The sequence below is a fragment of the Lepisosteus oculatus genome, chromosome 10 (assembly GCF_040954835.1).
Source record: "Lepisosteus oculatus isolate fLepOcu1 chromosome 10, fLepOcu1.hap2, whole genome shotgun sequence".
Taxonomy (NCBI): Eukaryota; Metazoa; Chordata; class Actinopteri; order Semionotiformes; family Lepisosteidae; genus Lepisosteus; species Lepisosteus oculatus.
The window spans coordinates 17,550,544-17,572,011 of record NC_090705.1 but is presented as its reverse complement, the minus strand read 5'-3'; the positions used below and the strand labels follow the sequence as shown (position 1 = coordinate 17,572,011).

The following is a 21,468-nucleotide window of genomic DNA, read 5'->3' as shown; positions in this document are numbered from 1 at the left end:
GTTTATCAATCGCTGCAAACAACTGCACACAATATACTCTATGTATTGTTTAAAAACACTTAAGTTTTTAACAAACCGATGCAAAACATTTTATCCCAACACTCCCAGTAATGTTACTTGTTTCTAACAAATGCTTCACAGTCCTGTCATCCGTATTTAAGAGATTTTTCCAGGTAGTCTGAGGCTAAAGAGGGTTTTTTTAATTATCACTGTTACTCCCCTTTAAGATTCCTGTCGCCTTTAAGTGCTTTGTAGTGGTACTGCTGATAGTGGGAGGACTGCGCTTGGCTCTTTACTTCATCATGGCCCCCAGCTCGCAGCTGTCTTGTCTAAGGCAGAGCAGACGGGCAGTTGGCACTACCCTTTCCAAAACCGAACCGGTCTATCTCAAAACCCATTTCAGGTAGAGGCCACGGCGAAAAAGCCACTTCGGCCTCCATGTCTTCATCAAGACCCTATAGCTTGTACAGTAACTTGACAAAGCGTGCAAACCCGGGCAGCTCCGGTAGAAACATGAGGGATTACTCCATCAACCTCTCGGTGCATCAAGCGCTGAGTCTTTGGGTCCAAAGCACTGCGCCGGATCTCCAGCACTTCACAGGTATGGAAGCACACCTCGCTTGGAGCTGTCAAAGTGCATGTGATGTTTAATGGTCAGTTTTTCATTTCCTTCCTCCGATGGAAGTGGTCAAATTTGATTTTTTTGTGCGCGTCCATTTTTAAAGAGCTAGGAGCACAGTACCACTGACATAGCCGTGATGGAGAGGCACCTGTCGAAGTGTATATACTGTACATCACTGGTCGCTCTTAACAAGGCAGACTCACTGCAACATTCCTTAGCTTTATTTCTGCATCTCGGAACGAAGGTGATGCATACAGTATCTGTTCATTTGATTCTCCACATTCATCACACCTTGCCTTTTCTTTATGTCATGTTTGAGCAGCATAAATCGGATGAATAAGACCCATTAACTCAGTTTAAAGACAAATCCTTTTGTAGCGTAAAACCCCACTTTAATTTTAGGAGATGGTGTTAATTATTATTGTTAAATGCTGTTGTTGAATATATATTTTAACTACGGAGGAAGTATTGCTGTTGTAGTACGATTCTGCAAGGTCCGCATTTTAAGGCGTATATGCTGAATCTATCGGCACAGCATGTGACATCACAAGCACGTCTTTTCTGTAAGTCCTTATGAAATATCTTTATTATTCCTACTTTTACAATTCGGGTATGGATGCAATGGCTGCAATTGTTTCCCACTACAGCAGTGAACGTTCTGATCAAATATTGCTGCCATCAATGTCTAGAAGCGTTTTCTTCGGCTAAGATGCAGTGTGCATAAATGTGCTAAGCACACAGAACATTTTGACTGTCTAGACAACAGTCATGAGACTTTCCATAGCCTGACTTTAGTTCTTGATAGTTACAACCTCAGAACCTTGCTGGCAAATGATTATAATAATTAGCAACAGACTAATGTTAATTGCAGGTACATGTAGCTTGTTTAAAGAGTAAAGATGCAATGAAACTTGTCTGGGACTACACAGTGAGGCCATTTCTGGTCCCAAATTTAGCAAAGAAACACCAACTTTACTGGCTACCAACTTTTAATGAATTAATCTCCACAACAAGTAGATTTCTCTGAGCATGTGGTCAGTAGTTTTGGTAGGGGGGGGGGGTTGTTTTGCTGTTCAATAAAAGGACTTACTGCATCTACCACCAAAGCACAGCTCCACTTAGGAAATGTTGCTGCAGCCACTCTTCTCCAGCAGCTTAAAACGTACAGTAATAGCCGAGGTAGAGAAGTACTTCAAACAATTGCTTTGAGAGTGGAGATTTGAATGTGCCAGCCTGAGCTGGAATTACAACAAACTCAGTGGTTAACCCATAGTCTAGCTCTAGCAAACAGGGACAGGGAATTTTAACTGACAAAAAGAAGTCAGAACTGTGTTTTGTCTGAAGGACAACAGTTCCTAGAGCACAATTCCCTCACAATTGAAACCACCTGGCCTCACAACTCCAGGACACCTTGAGACAAGGACTTCTTCTACTCCTAATTTGAAATGAAAAGGAGTATTTCAGGTGGGTAGCTGCGTCAGCATGCGTAGGCTGCAAAGGAACAAGTAATAGGTTTATTCCATGCTGAAAAGGGAAGAAAGAAAACACAGTGTTTCGGCCGTGGAGCCTTCTTCAGGTGTTAAGGTGCCATGGTGCCATGGTATCAGGTGCCATGACACCTGAAGCAGGCTCCATGGCCGAAACATTGTGTTTTCTTTCTTCTCTTTTCAGCATGGATTAAACCTATCACTTGTTCCTGAATAGGAGTATAACTTCAGCATGATGTCTAAATCTGATTTTACATGACATGGAATATTTTTCCGGTTATGAGACTTGAAGCTGTCAATAGCCTTTTCATTATTTTTATAATAGAATTCTTGGTGTAGATGTTGATCTATACAATATCTGTATTATCTATATTATAAATATTGTTTATCTACACAATATCTATCTTTATATTATCTACAGTATATTAATATACTGTATTGCTCCTACTCTCCTTCAGATTAACTGTTTTGTTTGCTCTAATTGGCAGCAGGAGGTAACTGTTGCTCACTCCATTGAATTAACAAAGTTAAAATTTAGATAAGTGCAGAGATGTTAATTTCATATTAGATTATGGTATCGTTATGGTTTCTTGGAATAAATTAAGGGTCAAAGAATGCTGAATAGAGGTGTTGCTCAGTGATCCTGTTTTGCCAGCTGAACATGTGCCATATCATGACTAGAAGCATCTAGCCATCCAACAGCTGCTAAGATGTTCCAGGTGGTCCAACTAAAAGTTCTACTGTACCTACTGTATCAACAAATCCACTAGTTGAGAGCACCAAACATTGAAATGGCAGAGTCGTCTAAGAAACATACATGTGCGACACATGGATTGTTGCATGATACTTTGAGAAGCAACATAAAGTTGGAAAGAATTTGTATTAAACCAGAGACAGACCTTCTGCACTGTTTACGTATAGCAGAATAGTTTCTCTATCAAGCTACTTTCACTTGTCTTAAAGGAATCAAAGGTCTTCCTCTACTTGGCATTCAACTGTAAAGCAATGTTGAAATCATTAGGCAAAGATTATAAAGCACGCACAATGGTCTTTATTCTGGTCATGAATTCCTCATAAAGTACATGTTCTCTCACACTGAGGTCTTAAATTGTAGCCCAGGTTCAAAATCCAAACAGTCATTCACAATCTCGCAATTCACAAACACAGCTGGCTACAGATCACACACTGTTATCCTCCTCCCTCTTTGTCCTTCCAATATTTATTCAACAGAGACTCAAGAAGGAGGGCAAGTCTCACTTAACTGGGAACTGGAATTATCAGTCATATCACAATTATCATACTAATAGACTTCTTTATAAAGATGACAACAAGCAATTTATTAATAGAAGTGGCTCCTCTTGACCTGCCTGTCTCTTCATTTTTATGCAGACTGACTCTGCAATCAGCTGATCTGTCATGACACCTGTGGTGATTGTGTGAATGATATGAAGATTTGCTATTGAACCAGATATTGTAACGAGCAGTTTTCTAGACCCTATGCGGACGACACAATCCGGAAAAAGTGAGGAAACACTGGGGAAAAGGTCATGCAGGAATACGGGGATGAAAACAGGGGGGCGTGTCCAAAGTGCGCTGGTGCACGGGGGAGGTGTGGCCGAGGCAAACAATCCAAAAGTAATCCAGATGGGGAATCCAGGAAACGGGCAAAAGTCCATGGCCAGGTGATCAATCCACGACGAAGGCTTAAAACCAGGAACCGGGTCGGAATCGGCAGGGGGAACAGGAACAGAGACTTAAAAAAATGACGGAGCCAGTCTCATCAGGACCCGGGCTCGCACAATATGGAAATCAGATGCAGAGCCTCGATTGGTGACTGCGTCTGGCTTTTAAAGGGGGACAGGAAGGAGGCTGGACCAAGGGACAGGTGTGGGGAATAAGGCAAATGAGGAAGAGCTGGAGCGCCCTTAAGAGGAGGAGTAGTGATCGTGACAGATATAGTCTGTATATACCAGGGATGGACATTATGGTGGCACAGTGCTTAGCATTGCTGCCTCGCCTCGCAGTGCTGGGGCTCTGGGTTCAGTTCTGGATCTGTGGTGCTGTCTGCGAGGAGTTTGTAAGTTCTCACCGTGTTCATGTGGGTTTTCGTTGGGCGCTCCATTTTCCTCCCACAGTCCGAAGACATACTGGAAGGTTAATTGGCTTCCCAAAATATTGGCCCTGGTGTGTGTGTTTGTGTCTATGGTATAGCCTGCCTTGGGCCCGTTGCTTGCTGGCTCCCAGCATCCTTGCGACCCTGAATTGCATAAAGCAGTTAGAAAATGGATGGATATATCAGGGATTTATGTAATCCCTGGTAAATGTGATTGATCATCTGAGTCACTAAAAAATGCCATTTTCAATACCAAAGCTTTGAGGTTTTCTCAGTTCCGGTTCTGCACTTGAATTGGAATTTACTGTATATGTGAATTAAAATTCAGAAATGATCCAAACTCTGCTATCCACAGTGCATGTCATTTTTTCTGATCTCCCTTATTCTACGTATTGCTAAACATCAATCCTCTCTGACTTATTCGTGCAACACGGGCACAATGGGGGCAGAGCAGAGGCATTTCAGAAATACCTTATGAAAGACATAATGTGCCATATTGATTTCCTCCATGTTGGCTGTTTGTTAAACTTTAAGATTAAAAGATCTTAAAGATAATCTTAAAGATGAAGATTAAAACATGGACAATAGTTACGTCTTTCAAAAGAGCTGTGTAAAGGAGTATAATTCAGCTGTTTTTTGCTAACACAAAAAAATTAATCTCTCTTTTGCAGTTTGTGTTGGAAATTAATTTAACTCAATCAGTTAATTACTGTGCAGCAACCAGATAAATTGTCATTGGTCGGCATAGAAAACTCAGAGATTATTTTGGTCAAGGTGCAAGGAAATTATCGGAATTAGGAAGTCAGATATTTTTTCTTCCCTGTAGGTAAATTGGTCAATTCTGTATACTGTAGGCTTAGAAAGTCACATCGTGATATGTTATTAAGGACATTATAATAACTTACAGTGCATGAATGACCTTCTGTGCTGGAAAGTGCAGAAAAGCAATAATAAAAACATCCAACAGTTAATTCTGTGTGGAATGTTATTGCTGCCGCTGTGGTGTTGGTCCCTCTGGATTCTTCAATTTGTCAATTATTTTCAGAATAAAAGCACTATTTAAATGTAGTTGTTGTTACTCATTATATAATTGATTATATTGCATAATATAATTATTATTAATTAGTCAAGTTTTTTGTGTTTTTTACAGTCAGGGAAAAGACCTGCTTTATAGAATTCCAGACATCATAAATAACTCCTCTTCCTATCTCTGCAACTGAAATATGTAATAACATTTTGTCAAGATAAAATTTAAATCCTTGAATCAGATATTTGTCCTCTTGAAATCACTGTTGTATATGTATTCTTTAGCATTGCTATCTTAATGATCTAACATGGTAGTGACAATAATTCACCTTAAGTTAATTATTAAGGCTCCTATCATCATCTGCAACTTTTGCCCTGTTTATTTCTCTCAAAGCCCAGTTAACATCTGTTTAAATAAATCTAGTTTCTGTAGAGGAATGGCTGGATAAGATCCTCAAGTCAATTAACGACCAATAAATAATTAAGGGGCTAGTTGGACTAAATGGCCTCCTCTCATGTGGAGCTTTTCTTATGTTTTTATGAATGTGAAAAGGCACATCAAATCTTAAGTCTACAGGGGTAGCTCCTTTGTTAATAATGGCTATTAGAGTATCCTGAATATTTACCTTTCAATCCTTTTATGTTACTTTGGAGAATAAAAGGAATCAATCCCCTGGTGAACTGCTGATCGACTTCACACTCGTGCTGGGATGCCCTCAGACAGTGCCACGTGTGTTTCTGGTAGTATTTATATTGCTGTATGTGTGGTTTTGGCCCAGGCCAAGAGCCACTTATACTCTGAAAACCACAAGGTATTAGAGCCTAACCTGATTATCACAGCGCTGCAGTGATGAATCCACTCCCAGTGGTGATGTTGTGTAGAACATTTGCCACTGTGTACTTAAGCAATACCATCCATGTGGATGTGGATGATGCAGCTTAAGTAACAGTGCCATTATTTCCTAATAAGAGCCTGAGAGTAACAGAGCAGTTTCCTTTTACTACAAAAGGATATTTCTGCATGTGAAAACACCTTATTCCTATAAATAACACCCGTATAGTTGGGCTTTAATTTTGTGGCGCAAGTAATTTATTCTTAAATGTTTGCTTGAGTGAAGGATTATGGAACCATGAGTCAGTTTAAAATTGTTTTTAAGTTATTACTTTGGACTAAATATTTGAGGTGCAAGAATCTGAGAGTCCTACATGCTCCTAATGGCCTGCTTGAATTTTTCTTAAATTTGTTTTCAGCTTTATCTTTCTCTTTGGTTGCTGTCCATTGTGATTTTGGTGTGACAGTACAGCTCTGAGTGAATGATTGTGCTCTTTTCCTCAGCTGACATGCTGTCTCCCTGTTGTGACCCCCTGCGGTTTGGTGTCGTTGCAGAGATGTGGTACTGTGTATTCCTGTGGGCCCTGTTCTCTTCGCTGTTTGTCCACGGTGTGGTGGGCGTGCTGATGTTCATCATGCTGCAGAGGCACAAGCAGGGTCGGCTCATCGCCCTCGTCCTGATCAGCGTGGGATTCCTGGCCTCAGTCACTGGCGGGGTCATCACGAGTGAGTTTTCTTTTCTCTCCTGACTGCGGGAGATGGCTGTGGGCTCACGCTTGAATGTCTCTCTGTGGTAACAAGTGCGGAATTACTTTTTCAGAAGGAATTGTCGTTCTAGAGCATCTTTTCCAGGAAAATTCATTCCCTGGTAAATGCTTCACTGCATTTGTGTACTTTTTTGTCCAGTTTAAATGGGAGGTGACACAGATAGCCAAATATATTCTTAATCATCTTCATACCAAAACACTGCATGTTTGATCAAAGTTCTTGGGGTCCCAGCTTTGATTCCAGACTGGGGTGCCTTCTGGGTAGAGTTGGCATATTCTCCCCATGTTTGTGTAGGGTTTTCTCTGGGTGCTGTGGTTCCCTCCCACCTCCTGAAGACCTGCACTCTAGGTCAATTGGTATATGCATTTCATGTCTGCATAAGTCTTTAAATGTACTGTCCTGTCCAGCATGTTGTCCCACATTTAGCCCTATGACTTCAAGATAGGCCAAGGACTGTGGAAGCCCACAGCAAGAATAAACACACTTCTGAGAATGGATGGATGGTACCAAAAATGCATTCATTTGTATTGTAGGAATGTAGACAGTAATCCATATTTGCTGTTGAGATTATTTATCGACATATTAAAAAGTTCAAATGGGGAGAAATCATCTTCTTAGAATGAGAATACCAATAGAATAGGAATCAGAACAAGGACAGAGAGAGAGTCAGAGGGAGGGTGATGGACAAGGCTCAATAGCTTGACTTAAATAGTCTGGAGAAGACGAGCGCTCATGGGAGATCTTGTGGATCTGAACTGACATGAGTGGATGCCCGTCAAAGTCAGCTAACGACAAATGCCAGACTCAAAAGGGAGATGTTAGGGTTGCAGGGCTCAATTCATGCAAATGCCTAGTTTTTGTTTTTTTAAAGCACTTTAGTAGCCCTTTCCCTCCCATCCCGTTATGCTGTTAGTGTTATCAGTGAAGGGGATGAAAGTGGTGTGAGGGGCCAAGGAGACATGGACTATTAAAAAAGAAAACTGAAGTTCTGCTGAAAGATATTGTGGAGCTGAATGAGTTCATTTGGCTTATATAATGTATTGCGCGTTGGCTCTGAAAGCATTCTTGATTTTTTTCTAAATCTTTCCATAAAGAAAGGATACCCCACGGAATTTTTTAGAAGGTGATTTCCAAGGTTAAGGCCAGTTGTGTTTGTGTTTCAGACAGATAACGACTGTACGAATAACGAAACGATAACAAAGTGATCTCATTTTAGACAATATGGACATGATAGGTGGCTGTTGCTGACCTGTCTGCCCAGGAGATGTCGTTATACCTCAAAAGCAGTTGAGGACAGTGGGTGGTAAGTAGGCCAGTAAGATTGTTTGTGTGGAATACAGTGTACTGTAACAGATAATACGCAGGACTGCTAAACTAGGGCAATGTGCCGTGGCACTTTATTGAGCTCTACTGTGGATCAGAGAGATTCACAAATTGGCTGCCTCGTTATTTTATTGATTGCACAAACATTGCTTTCATCTGGAATTTGTCACTCCTGCTGAAAGTTCCGGATGAGCTCAGCCACTTTCTGCTCTGTTACCTTTCAGAGAGGGTCTCTGATACCTTAGGTTAGAGAGGATTGGTATATGCAGATCTCTTGAGCCATGTCAGAGCAATGAATCAAAATAAAACTTATCAACTGAAGTCCTTCAACCATCCTCCTCCCTCCCACCACCATGGAACAGCAACGTAACTCAGAAACCACAGTGTGTGTAAAGGCTTTAAATAACAGGCCAGAGAAATGAATGAAGAAATAGAATAATAATAATAATTAATAATTGCTTATACTTATATAGCGCTTTTCTGGACACTCCACTCAAAGCGCTTTACAGGTAATGAGGACTCCCCTCCACCACCACCAATGTGCAGCCCCACCTGGATGGTGGACGGCAGCTATAGTGCGCCAGAACACTCACCACACATCAGCTATCAGTGGGGAGGAGAGCAGGGTAAAATAGCCAATTCATAGATGGGGATTATTAGGTAGCCATGATTGGTAAGGGCCAATAGGAAATTTGGCCAGGACGCCGGGGTTACACCCTACTCTTTTCGAGAAAGGCCCTGGGATTTTTAATGACCACAGAGAGTCAGGACCTCTGTTTTACGTCTCATCCGAAGGAAGGCGCCTGTTTACAGTATAGTGTCCCCGTCACTATACTGGGGCATTAGGACCCACATGGACCACAGGGTGAGTGCCCCCTGCTGGCCCCACTAACACCTTTTCCAGCAGCAACCTTAGTTTTTCCCAGGAAGTCTCCCATCCAAGTACTAACCAGGCTCACACCTGCTTAGCTTCAGTGGGTTGCCAGTTGTGAGTTGCAAGAGGAGTTGTTTGATGTCTCTTTGGAACAGTTTCTCTTCGTGCCTTTTAGTCATATCTTCATTTTAATTTCTGTTTCTTTTAGTGGGAAACTTTCAATGTGTGCTAATGACAGAAGAATCTTCAATTTTGCCACCTTGCTGCAATGACTGTCATGTTGTTCTTGAAATATACAGTATGTTGACCTGGTTATTTCTTGATATACTACAGTAGGTGGAGCAGAATATCTGGGCTGTTAGCTTCTGGCATCTGTAATTTATATTTTATGCAGTCATGGAAATAGAAAAGACAGGCATCGCAATCCGATTCGGACATCATGTTCTGAACTTGGACACACAGATGCATAGCCAATGTGTTTCGCCTTCCTTGAAATCTCACTTGGTGAAAAGAGGATTGTGTTTGATGAAAAACGAATTGGATTTCTGATCTGTACAACTTGCATAGGATGTCCTTTTTGTTGCATTCTTGTAATTCATCATAGATTTTTGTTGTCTTGCTTATTATTCTAAAACTCTCACAGTCCTTGCAAAGCAAGTTATGTTCACTCACCTGTAGCTCCCTTTCGGATTCAACACAAGCTTGACATTGCGGTTTTGTATTTACTGTACAGTATGTCAGCATCAGAAAATTGATGGTCCTCCTTCACTGTCTTTTGTGTTGCTTATGTGCCCATAGAAATGTGACACTTGTTGCCCTTTAGCTAACAAATATAAGGAATTATTTATTCCGAAAAATAATAAATAGGAGTATGGACTTTGTAAATTCAGGATTTTATTTTTACTCTACACTAGGGGTCTCAATCTGCGTTCCTGGAGGGTATGGTGACTTCAGGCATTTGTACCACCCATGTTTGGGTTCTCAGTTACACAGGTTCATTATTCAATTCGCTGCAAAATTGGAATAATGGAATAATGTTAACAATGGTCTATGTAATCACCTGGAAAATAGTTTAAGAATAATCCTATTTATGTCTACTTTAGAAAAACAATCAGATAAAATTGTTTTAGATAAAAATGTAGTTTAATTGATTATTCAGGTTGAAACAAAACCCAGGAGACACAAGGCCCTCCAGGAACTGGGTTTGAGTCTCTGCTGGATTGGAGCCCCACAGGACAAGGCTTGGAGACCCCTGAATTAAATAATACCATAAATGAATTGAGAAGGAGGCCCATCATCCCAGCATGTAAACCCTTGTGGCTGTCTGAATTGACCCTGTAGTCAGATGTGGTGTTTCCATCCTCATGATGCCCCAGAGGCATGTACCAAGAACAAGAAGTCTTGCTAGGTTACTTTCAGTATGTCAGCTTTCTTTCCCATGGCACAACACACCGAGAAATCGAATCCTGATTCGCTGGCACTATACTGTACTCAGCTGTCACTGAGGAGCAATCACCGAACAATTGGTCTGGGCCCAGTGTCAGAAGAGCGTACAGTAAATGATGTTTAGATGTGGAAGTGGATACAAGTACACTGATGGAGTCTAGAACCAAACCATTCAAGCCCTGAAACAAGCAGAAATCTAATTCTAATTAATCTGATTCTAAAATCCACAGGACGTCAGTGGGGGGGGTTTGTTTACAATCTGAGCAGATGAGTTCTGATCATGCTGCAACTTAAGAACATGCTTGGATACACCCACAATCACTGCATTAAAGTACTGAACACAATACAGTTAGTAACAAAATTGAGCTTATGGAGATCACAAGTATGCCATTCCTAAACTTCCTAAGGAAAACAACAGAAACCTGTTGAGTTTAAATACATTTTTGGTATATTGCTCCAATTCAGTTCTTTTAGTAAAATTGCTGTCTAATTCTCAAAAACTCTCCTGTTGGGTTTTCTGGACTACAGTGCATACTGAAACAATTACACCTGGTGATGACCTTGTACTGCTGTGTCAAGTTTTTACTCCAGATTTTTTTAATGACGAGAAACACTGGCATGAAATGTCAGTTCCAAGGGTTTGCGTCTCGCCTTCTCCAGCTTCTTGTCCTGCCTCAGCTCTCCTTCCCCGGTTACAGCCTGCGGTAACAGCGGCGTTGTCTGTCTTCTAGGTGCTGCTGTGGCAGGCGTGTATCGGGTAGCAGGGAAGAACATGAAACACATGGAAGCCTTGGTTTTCGGCGTGGGACAGACCGTGCTCACCGTCGTCATCTCCGTCTCCAGGATCCTCGCCACACTCTGAAGGAGCACCCCTCTGCCCACGGCACGAGATGGGCTGAATTCTGAGCTTCCTCCGGGCCTTCTGATTGGAGCCTACAGGAGGAGAGGGGACAGTACCCTTGGAGGAGTCGGCGTGTTGGAGCAGGAGCCTTTCGGGGCCTGAGTTGTCTGCAGGCCTAGGTTAGAATTATCTGAGCACTCCCTGGTGTTCAAGCTGTTGCACTACTGCACCTCACGTGCCTCTGTCAAAGGCCAGGTGCAAGGAGCACATTGTCACGGCATCTCGAAGCCTTCTGATCACCAAGCACTTTGCACATCTCATGGCCGGCTTAACCCTGGCCAGCAGAGAGGAACGGTAAGAGCTATACAAGGCTTACCAATATGCATGGGCTGCAGGATCTCTGCTCTGCATCAGCGTCATGTGCCAATAGGACTTTTTACAAGTGTAAATAAACTTTTAAAAAGGGATAAGAAGATCGAAACTGGGAGTCAGACGTTTGGTAGGAAGCCGTATTGTTTTCCCTGTGTGAGAGGGAATGTGTAAGGGTGCCATTTTGTTTGCTGCTGTTGTAGACGTGAAATTACAGTCGTGTACAGACTTACATGTTACATGTGAAAGTTCGGGCTTTTCTGCAGTAGCCTTGGGTGTCTGCTCCACTTCTGGCAAATCCATTTATAGATATGTGTGTGTATATATATTTATTTTAATTTATTCATGTCATTTTCTGCTATCAGTGAGCACGTTCCTGCATCATGGCAGTCTGTTAACTCACAACGACCTAATAAAAGAGTAGCTACAATGTGCAGCGACAGTACAGATCATTCAAAATGTTTGTGCTGGAGGCATGCCAGTAGCTGAGAAACTAAATAATTTTGCTGGTTTTCTCAAACTACTTTTGCCTGCCTTAGTATTGTGGTGCTAGTGAATGGCACCCCTTTTTCTTTTGAGCTACAGTACAAAAGCTACTTCTCAAAACAAATAACCAATCCAATTATTCCACAGTATTTTCAATTACAGAAGGCAATGTGAGTGGTTTGTTAGCATAAGCAGTTGTAGTGCACTTTACAGAGGTTTAAAAGTTCCTCTTCTAAACTGTGGCACATTGGGGAACTACTGTACAGTATGTGGGGGTCCACAGATGTTGCAGTATCTGTTATCACAGCAGCTGCCCCTGCACAGACAACAGACAGTTCCTTCTCTGGATTGTGGTGTTTATCACTCTTTATCAATATCTCAAACTGGACCTTTTTTGAGGATGTAGTGTATGTGTAGTCATTTAACACTGTCAATAATCCTATAAGCAACAAGCACTACAAAATGTGTGAAAGGGCAAATTAAATCCCTTTTAAGGTAGGGATTTTATACCACCCCCCTGACGAATAATGGAAAACACCAATAGTGACGAGTTACAGTATTTTCAAAAATGTAAAATGGTCCATCCCTTTGGAATGGATAGTCTCTATGACTCAGTTATTATCATATTATATTGACTCCTTGACATCAAATTTTATCTTAATTGACCAAGAAAGCTCTCCAAGACGCATGTCCCATGGCTACTCATCTTCCATTTTGTATGATAATGTGTAGCTCTCTGCAGCACCTTTAGATGATTTCTCATGATTTCTTATGATGGCAAGAATGATTCCTCTATCAGTGTTAAGAATTCTGAATTTCTGTGGAAGGACTTAGAAGTCAAATGCTTCGTTATTGTTGGACAGTGTGAAATAATTTATTGTATTTTTATTAACTTCATGCATCATAGTTGAGCATAATGAATGAAAAAAGAGCTTTTATTTCGAGCCCAGAACTGTATTTTTTTGCAAAATAATGCAATATCAAAGTTAGAATAGATGGTTTTTCTTTGAGACCATTGACCAGTAAAAGATTACAGCATTAAATTGAGAGTTGACTACATAAGATGAAGATCTCAGCTCCATACGTTTTCAGTATTATTTTTTGATAGCTGAGAGTCACCCTGGAGACACTAATTTGGCAGGAGAACAGCTGCACCATTACCGCACCATTACTCAAAAAGAGTAGGGGTGTAACCCCGGTGTCCTGGCCAAATTTCCCATTGGCCCTTACCAATCATTGCCTCCTAATAATCGCCATCTATGAATTGGCTACATTACTCTGCTCTCCTCCCCACTGATAGCTGGTGTGTGGTGAGCGTTCTGGCGCACTATGGCTGCCGTCGCATCATCCAGGTGGATGCTGCACATTGGTGGTGGTGGAGGGGAGTCAACATTACCTGTAAAACACTTTGAGTGGAGTGTCCAGAAAAGCGCTATATAAGTGTAAGCAATTATTATTATTATTATTATTATTATTATTATTATTATTATTATTATTATTATTATTATTATTACCATTACACTCAAAAGCAGCAAAAAACTTTGGGAGAAGATCTTGTTACGGCTTTTGTGCCAACTAGTGGTGGAGGGAGAATACAACACATAGCATTCCTAAAATTGATCCAGAGGAGTTTTAAGGCAGATACAAGGGTTAAAAATTGAATAAGAAATGTAATGTATGGACCAGAACTACGTACTGGAGATGGTGCTTTGTGTAGAAGTGCTCAGCATGTTTCAAGTTGTATTAAATATACATTACAATACGTTTAAGTAAACCTCACCTAAACAAATACTGTGTGTGTACCATTATGCTGAATAAAAGCCAAATGAATGTGGGTCAGATCAGATCTGGTGAGAAGGGAGAATGGTGAGGTGTGACATGACTGTCACCTCTGGCATCTCCTGTGACATTACTGTCCAGCATGCAGATCAGAGCAGACTCTTGCCATAGTGCAGTGTCACATCACATTTGTCTTTATAGTACATCTTGTGCCATAGTGGGGATAAAAAAGCAGGCTTTATTTTCTCTTTGGAGCGCAGCCTGTTATCACAGATGACCGTCAATATTTATTTGAAAACTAGGAAATCATTAAATAGCATTTCACATCTAAAAAAGTCTAAAAAAGTCACTTAATTATAATGACTTACATTATCAGTAATATATTTGGCAGGACTTCAGGTTTTTTTAGTAAATTCAGTGTTATTTTTTTGTGAAATAAGTTATTATAAAAGAGGCCAGAATATACTGTATAAGTGTTTCCTGCTTTTGTTTCCTTAGTTGATTCAAGAAGGAGCCCGATGAAAATTTCTGTCTGTAGAATGTAATTCATGTATGTAACTGCTTAAATGGATAAAGTTAAGTTATGACCCCATGTTCCTATTTTGCTTGTGAGACTGAAGTAGTCCCCACGGTTGATCCTGCCTATAACACATAGAATTTTATACACTTTGATCACATCTTCTCTTTTTCTCCCGTGTTCTGTTCAGAAGAAATTAAGCTCTTTTGTCTGTATGTGACAGTCCCTTAAGGTCAGGACTCCTTTTTGTTGCTCTTTATTGAATGTTTTCCAAGATTATCATCTTCTTTTGGTATTATGACCAAAACTGGACACAGTAATCAAAATTTCTCATGCTTTGTAGAGCTCATGTCAAGCAAGTTTGGTGAGCAAGATGCCTTATACAGTATATGACATAGGGTTCCCACAGATTTTCAGTTCTAGAATCCTGCTTACTTAACAGCAACAAAATGAGAAAGGTTACAATCTGTGGAAGCAGAAGTCATGAAAATAGGTGAGCTCAGTGTCTGGGCATGAATATGCCGCATTATTCAGTAAAGGGAATAAAGATATATCAAAGACCCAAACCGGGGAGACCGAATGTGTTGCAGTTTTGAGACAGTTCCAATTACGCAAATCTGACCACCTTTAGTTTCTTGAATTGCAAATGCCAAAATGTTTCAGGTTTATTTTTAAAAACGTTCTTCACTGCAGACATCCATATATTCTATGGAATATATTCTAAATTCACCAATCAGGTTAATAGAGATGGAAAATGAAAGTGGCTGTGCCATTCACACATCATCGCATGCCATTACCCTAATCACAGCCTCAATTAAAACAGAACAGCTAAAATAGAATGGGACTGTGGTGGAAAATTTGTAGTATTGAGTTGTAGAGGGCTGATACATTCCTAGCATATACTGTAGCTTATGGAAATGGAGAAGGGAGGAGACTAGAAACTACAAGGTCCAGAATTCATAGCTACCAGAAAAGGAAATGAGTCCCAGCTGAACTCACCTGTGCTTCATTGAGTCCAGGTATAAAATTTCCACTGTCAGGGGCTGATGGGAGTCTTATAATCCTCCCAAAGAAAGATAGAGGTAGAGTAGAAACCCTAAAGTATTGAAAGAACTAATTAAAGAAAGTACAGTTGTGTGGAAACTTGAGCTCTTGTTTTGGAGAAAAACCTGCTCTAGATTCTGACCCCTGACTGGAAAAGATCTCAATGTGGTAAAGTTTTTTCTGATGTTTTTTGCATTCTGGTAATTAAGTTAGTTCTGGAACTGAGAGGTAAGAACCTAAAGAAAAAAAGAAAGTGCTACTGAAGTTCTATTTTCTTTGGTTTTGTTTGTTGTGGCTTATGTGAAGTGTTGACATTCAATATATTTTGGTAAGGAACTGGGAGTTTTGTGTTGTAGTGCTCAAACAAAAGATTTCCTCATACAGTTTCTGTCCCTCAGTGTGTCTTGACTTCGGACCCTTGTGAAATGTATAATAAGTCCAGTTCTAACTATTCTTAGCTATTCTTAATGATTGCAGGAACCCAAGATAGTATTTGACAGTGAAATCAAATAGTTACAAGAATGTATTATCTGAATAGTTTAAAAATCTTCTTTAAAGATTAAGCTGTTTGTTTCCATTTTTCTCTACAAGCACTATAAGGTTCTATCACTTGAAATTGCCTGAAACCAGATGACTGAAAGTTGTTTTCATAGCTCACATGTAAACGGAAAACTAAAAGTAACTGCATAAAGCTCTCCAAAATGAAATAAAATGCCACAGGCAATAAAAACAATGGGTTTCAATATCTTGCTTTTAACTTGTATGAAACATAGTTAAACCGGGATACTGGTAACAATGAAAATTAACACACTTGAATAAATACAGTACCTTTTAGTATTTACTGTATTTGTTCAAGCTTTCAATATGTAAAACATTCTAAAAAAATGAAATAATAAATGTAAGAAATTGGCACCTACAAAAAACCTGAACATTCTGAAGAGGTGATTCTGTATGCTCTGGAGTGATCCTGGTGTACTAATGACAATAACTATATGCTCTATGACTAAACGCAAACAGCAATTTTAAATCATGTTGAACAGTTGAAGTGCTGCCTACCTGCAGTTAAGGAATCAGTCTAATCAAGAAATCTCATACCTTTCTGTGTCAGTCTGTTACTCTTAAAAATCCATCCCCCAATTTTCCAACCACTCTATCTAGGGTTGGGGGAGGGGGGGAGCCGGAGTTCATCATGGCAAGCAATAGGCGCAAGGCAGGGTACACCCTGGATGGGATGCCAGTCCATCTCAGGGCATGCACTCACACCAGGGCTACTTTTCCCAGAAGCCACTTAACCTTCTAGTGTGTCTTTGGACTAGGGGAGGAAACGCACGTGAACATGGCCAGAATGTACAAACATTAAGCAGATAGCACTCTAGAACCCAGGACCTCAGTGCCGTAATGCTAATCACGGCACCACTGTGCCACCTACTCTTGAAAATGCTTTTGTTAAACAGAATTGCTGCAGGAACTGATGATCTATAGATAGCAGTGGTCCAGAAATAAGTGGTTCCTTGCATCCACCCAACTTCTCCACCAGGTGGAGACAGTCTGCCGACTCTGAAAAGCTCCACTGGACTCGAGCCATGAATTTCAAAAGACATGGAGGATTAAAACCACTTCATGTGGATTGCAATGTACAGTATAACAACCACAGCTGAACTCCTTAAATAACCTTGAAACTTGAAGCTTTTTTTCCCCCCAATTTGTTATTGTATTTCTGGACCTGAACTCTGGTCTGCTCCTACCTCCCAGACACAGACTGGCTAGGTAAATTTGGCATCTTGTAATAATTCCTTACACTTACATACCATTTTTCTGGAAATGCACTTTCCAGGTAACGGGGTCTCCCCTCCACCACCAATATGCAGCCCATCCTGGATGATGGGATGGCAGTCAAAGTGTACAGCTATCAGTGGGTGGGGGGGAGGGGGACAGAGTAATGACACCATAATGATGTGGATTATGAGGAGGCCAAGATTGGTAAAGGCCAGGTTTCTAAATTGCCCGTATGTGTGTCCTGTGCTGGACTGACCTGTCCGCAGTGTAGTTCTTGTGATTCTAGTATAGGCTCTGGATACTGTGCTCCAGGGCTCTGACTGTAGTTACTGGACTGTGAAGCCAACTTATTTGAGCATAGCGCCGACAGCACTGATTCAGGGTTTTCTTCCTGTCTAGTCCCTCTGGGAAACTGGACTCCTGCCTCATTATTGTCCTTGAGGACAGGGATGTTAGACTGCACATACTGTACTAACTCAATAATTATGGTCTGTATTTTTTAAAAGTAGGTAGATATTTAAAACTAGAGTACAAAATACAGTATACTGGTGCTTATAGTTGTGAAAAATCCATACACATTTTTTATAAAACAAATTTAGTTTCAAATATGCTATTAATAATAGGCCTTGACTGCAATAAAAATTAAATGTTCTCACCTGAACTTTGCTTACTGAAAGGTTATTTTTTTAAGGAGCTCTTCAATAAAACATGTACCTCTAAAACAACTTGGGGACAACGTTCCCTTTATTGCAGTGAAGGTTTATTATTATTTATTATTAGCCTTAAAAACAATATAGACAAGAGTGGGCATGTTGGTATAAGATAAGGAAAGATGTACAAATTCACTGGGCTAGCATGAGACTGAAAGTAGTGATTCATAATCATAAAAGAAAATTATTTAAAGTTTCGCTTTTCTGATTTCTACATTTTCTTGATTGACTTATTGACACTTAAAGACTGCTACTGCTGTGCTTAGTCTTTTTTTTAACCCATGTCTGATGAATTGGAGTGCTTGTTTGTTGTAGTACAACCCAGCATCAAATTTAATGATTAAAATCACTAAAGCTTCTGTGAGCTTCATTTTCTAAAAATAGACAAGATAGTTCTGGCAAATAAGTGTAGTTTACTAAAAATATTTAATGAATAGCCTTGTTTCACAGAGACAATACAAGGAATGTCCAATACGTGGCTATAAATACCCCTGGTTTGAGGGTTTTGTAAGGCCTTGTTAGAAAGTAGAAGCCTAGGATGTCAATAATGCAGGTCTACCTAGAACATTCTCCTCAAACCTTCTTACCTTTTTCTAATTAAGCTTTTAAAAAAATATTGTAAATATTACATCGGTGTTATTTGTAGTTAGTAGAGTAACTAGCTACTTTTGGTTAAATAATCAAAAGATTCAGCTGGTGGCAAGTGATGAGCTCAGGATAATTAAATTCAAATTGTTAAACAAGAGTTCCACACTAGACATTCTTTCTTTTGACAAATCTCCATGGTGGGTGTATGTAATTAGATAAAATGCTAAATATACTGATGCATATTTATTTGCTTTGGTGTATAAATTAACGAAACACTGTTAGAGCTGTGACAGTAAAGTTTCTTTCCTTCACTAGCTAGTTTGACTTGTGTTAAATATGATTCATTTTGACCATCGGATTAATTCATTACAAGTGCTTATGAAGCTAATCTGCCCTCTCAAACCGCTGCATCGTGCAAAGTGTGTTCACGAAGATTTGTAATGGCAGAGGACCTTAGAGTTTGGGGCCTTATAAACCATAAGGTTTATAAGAAGTTGCTATATTGGTGACTTTAATGGATACGGGCATCCTCTGTCACTACACTGTTGTGCGTTTTCCCAAGATGTCAATTGTGTGTGTGCTGAATTTGCCCTCTGTAAGCAACCTTTAATATGCAGTTGTATAAAAAAGCCTCCCTTACTTTAAGGAACTGAATCTGAGGACCTTCCCTTTGTTTTAGAAGAGGAATAATTGTCTCTTCGGATTTGTCTGTGTAGCTTTGTGGATTGTGTGGGCTTTGGTCTGAGTTATTCTGTCATTCTGAATTAGCTTTGCTCTCTGAGAGAAGAAGAGAACTGGAGGCAATCGCATCATCATGGGCTCAAGCTGACTTGCACTGATCCCTCATAATTCTGAACACAAATGTCAGAGGGTAACATCAATTTTTAAAATGCAGGTTAGAGAGGAGTTCATTTGCCATATGCGCATATAAATTGGGATTCATATTTGCACTCTTCTCTTGGGACGTGCACAGTACAATAGACATCACTTTTGCACAATGTGTACAGTACATTAAAACAATAAATAATGTGTTCCAGGATTCATGCAAAGGCGTCTTCATAATATATTATTATTATTCAAACATGATTACTTGTCTATACATGCGGAATCTTGGCAAACTGCAACAGTCCTTGATGCGCTTTGTGTTCAGAGATAAAGCATTTGTGTAGTGGAAATGTAGGAATCCTGCTAGGGGATGTCAGCTGTAGTCTTGTGGTTAAAAACCAAACTTGTAAAAGTGAATAACTGGAAGGCATACAGTAGTTAGGTAACTGTACTGACGACGAGATCTTCCACACCTGTTTAGACAAGCACAGAGCAACACCCTCCAGTTTACAGAACACTTTTCACTCATCTAGCAGTTCAGTGTTGCCTTGTGAATGCGACAATGATTAGATGATACTGTAATCAAAGTCATATCTGTCCATGAGTTAGAGGTCTTTCAAATCCAACAAACATAACATGGACTATAGGCACTCTTTCTTATAGTGCAAAATACAGAAGAATGAGTTGAATTCTTATTCACAAACTGTTTTTTTGTAAATCACAGAGGCTGCAGGACTTTCTCCAATGACTGTCCTTTTGTTACAGAAAAGATCAAGGAGTTTGCACATTCTCCACTTGTTTCACTGGGTGCTGTGGTTTTCTCCCATCTCCCACTGATATGCAATTTAGGTTTGATAGACAACTTTAAATTGTCTCTTTCTGGGGAGGTTTCAAGATTTTATACCTGTGGGTTCCCAGTATAGCCAGTATGGGTTACAGGCCTACAGAAATGGAACCAAGTGAGCTCAATGGGCCAGATAGCCTCCATCCATATGTGGCCTTTCTGCTGTTCACACCCCTGTCTTATCTCACCCTCAGGTTAAGGAAGCATCATGTTAAGATCACACTTTCCTTACTGCTCTGATATAGATTTTTCCACAGTGAATGATTTTCAGTCAACAATTTGATTTCTTGCTCTTTCTCACAGACCGAAAGAATACATTTACCCTTCTTAATAATGGAGAAAGGGCACAGATATTTTTCTTCCAATATTAAAAGCTTACAAGAGCAAGTTCAAATAAGTATTCAGTATTTATCTATCAAACCTTTATTAACTCAATTAGCTGTTTGATTCTTTCCAAACTCTATATTTTGGGGGCTTATAGTACATAGTCTCCAAACTGTGACAGTTCGTAGTGTTGATGTGAAGGTAGCGTTTCTTTTCCCCACACTGCAGCTGTATGGACTGCATGCTTGCTCCATACAGTTTCTCCCAGTTTTCAGCTACATGAGCCACTTTAAGGTACCTTATACAGACCTGTATGTTGGATACCAGATGTAAATATTGTATAGTATGGTTTTTAATTTTATACGGACAGCGGCTGCGGTTTGTAATTTCCCTATTTATGTACATACTGTAACTGGAAATAAAATTTTACACTATTATATGACTTCTTTGTGTTTTTTGCTGTATTGCTGCATTAATCTCAGATCAGTAAGTCAATGTGGAACTTAAAGGCAACCTAATTTATGGAGTTTCATTTGGTTCTGAGGATAACCTTAAAGACTCCCGTAGTTCATGGGGAAGGGCTGGTATCATCACGTTACCTACACTTTTTTCAAGGGCTGTATCTTTTCAGACTCTGAAGTAAGGCTTTCTTGACTCTTTGGGAAACACTAGTCACAGTCAGCTAGTGGCATGATCCAGACGTGAATTTGACTTTTAACCTGGGCTCAGAGCACATGGAAACTTCTTAACCTTTCAGTTGTTGACTCTTACTGATTTCATTATATGGCTATTGCCTTTTTACAGGCATATCTTATGTGATATTTATTTTCCTGGAAGACGACACTAGGAGGAGATCTCTGCACTAGATAATCAT

The 21,468-nt window shown here is 40.0% G+C and overlaps 1 protein-coding gene across 1 annotated transcript; it reads left to right on the top strand.

Moving 5' to 3' along the window:
- Positions 1–254: 254 nt before the first annotated feature.
- Positions 255–21,031, top strand: tmem170b (transmembrane protein 170B). Its single transcript, XM_006635886.3, has 3 exons — positions 255–601; positions 6,636–6,806; positions 11,223–21,031. The coding sequence occupies exons 1-3, from the start codon at positions 439–441 to the stop codon at positions 11,351–11,353; spliced, it is 465 nt and encodes a 154-aa protein (XP_006635949.1). The 5' UTR covers positions 255–438; the 3' UTR covers positions 11,354–21,031.
- The last annotated feature ends 437 nt before the right edge of the window (positions 21,032–21,468 follow it).

What these genes read in the sequence shown, in the direction of transcription:
- tmem170b (XM_006635886.3), top strand. Translation starts at nt 439, where the DNA reads ATGTCTTCATCAAGACCCTATAGCTTGTACAGTAACTTGACAAAGCGT. An exon ending in GGATCTCCAGCACTTCACAG is followed by an intron (nt 602 to 6,635) that starts GTATGGAAGCAC and finishes GTGTCGTTGCAG; the next exon opens with AGATGTGGTACTGTGTATTC. An exon ending in CACTGGCGGGGTCATCACGA is followed by an intron (nt 6,807 to 11,222) that starts GTGAGTTTTCTT and finishes TCTGTCTTCTAG; the next exon opens with GTGCTGCTGTGGCAGGCGTG.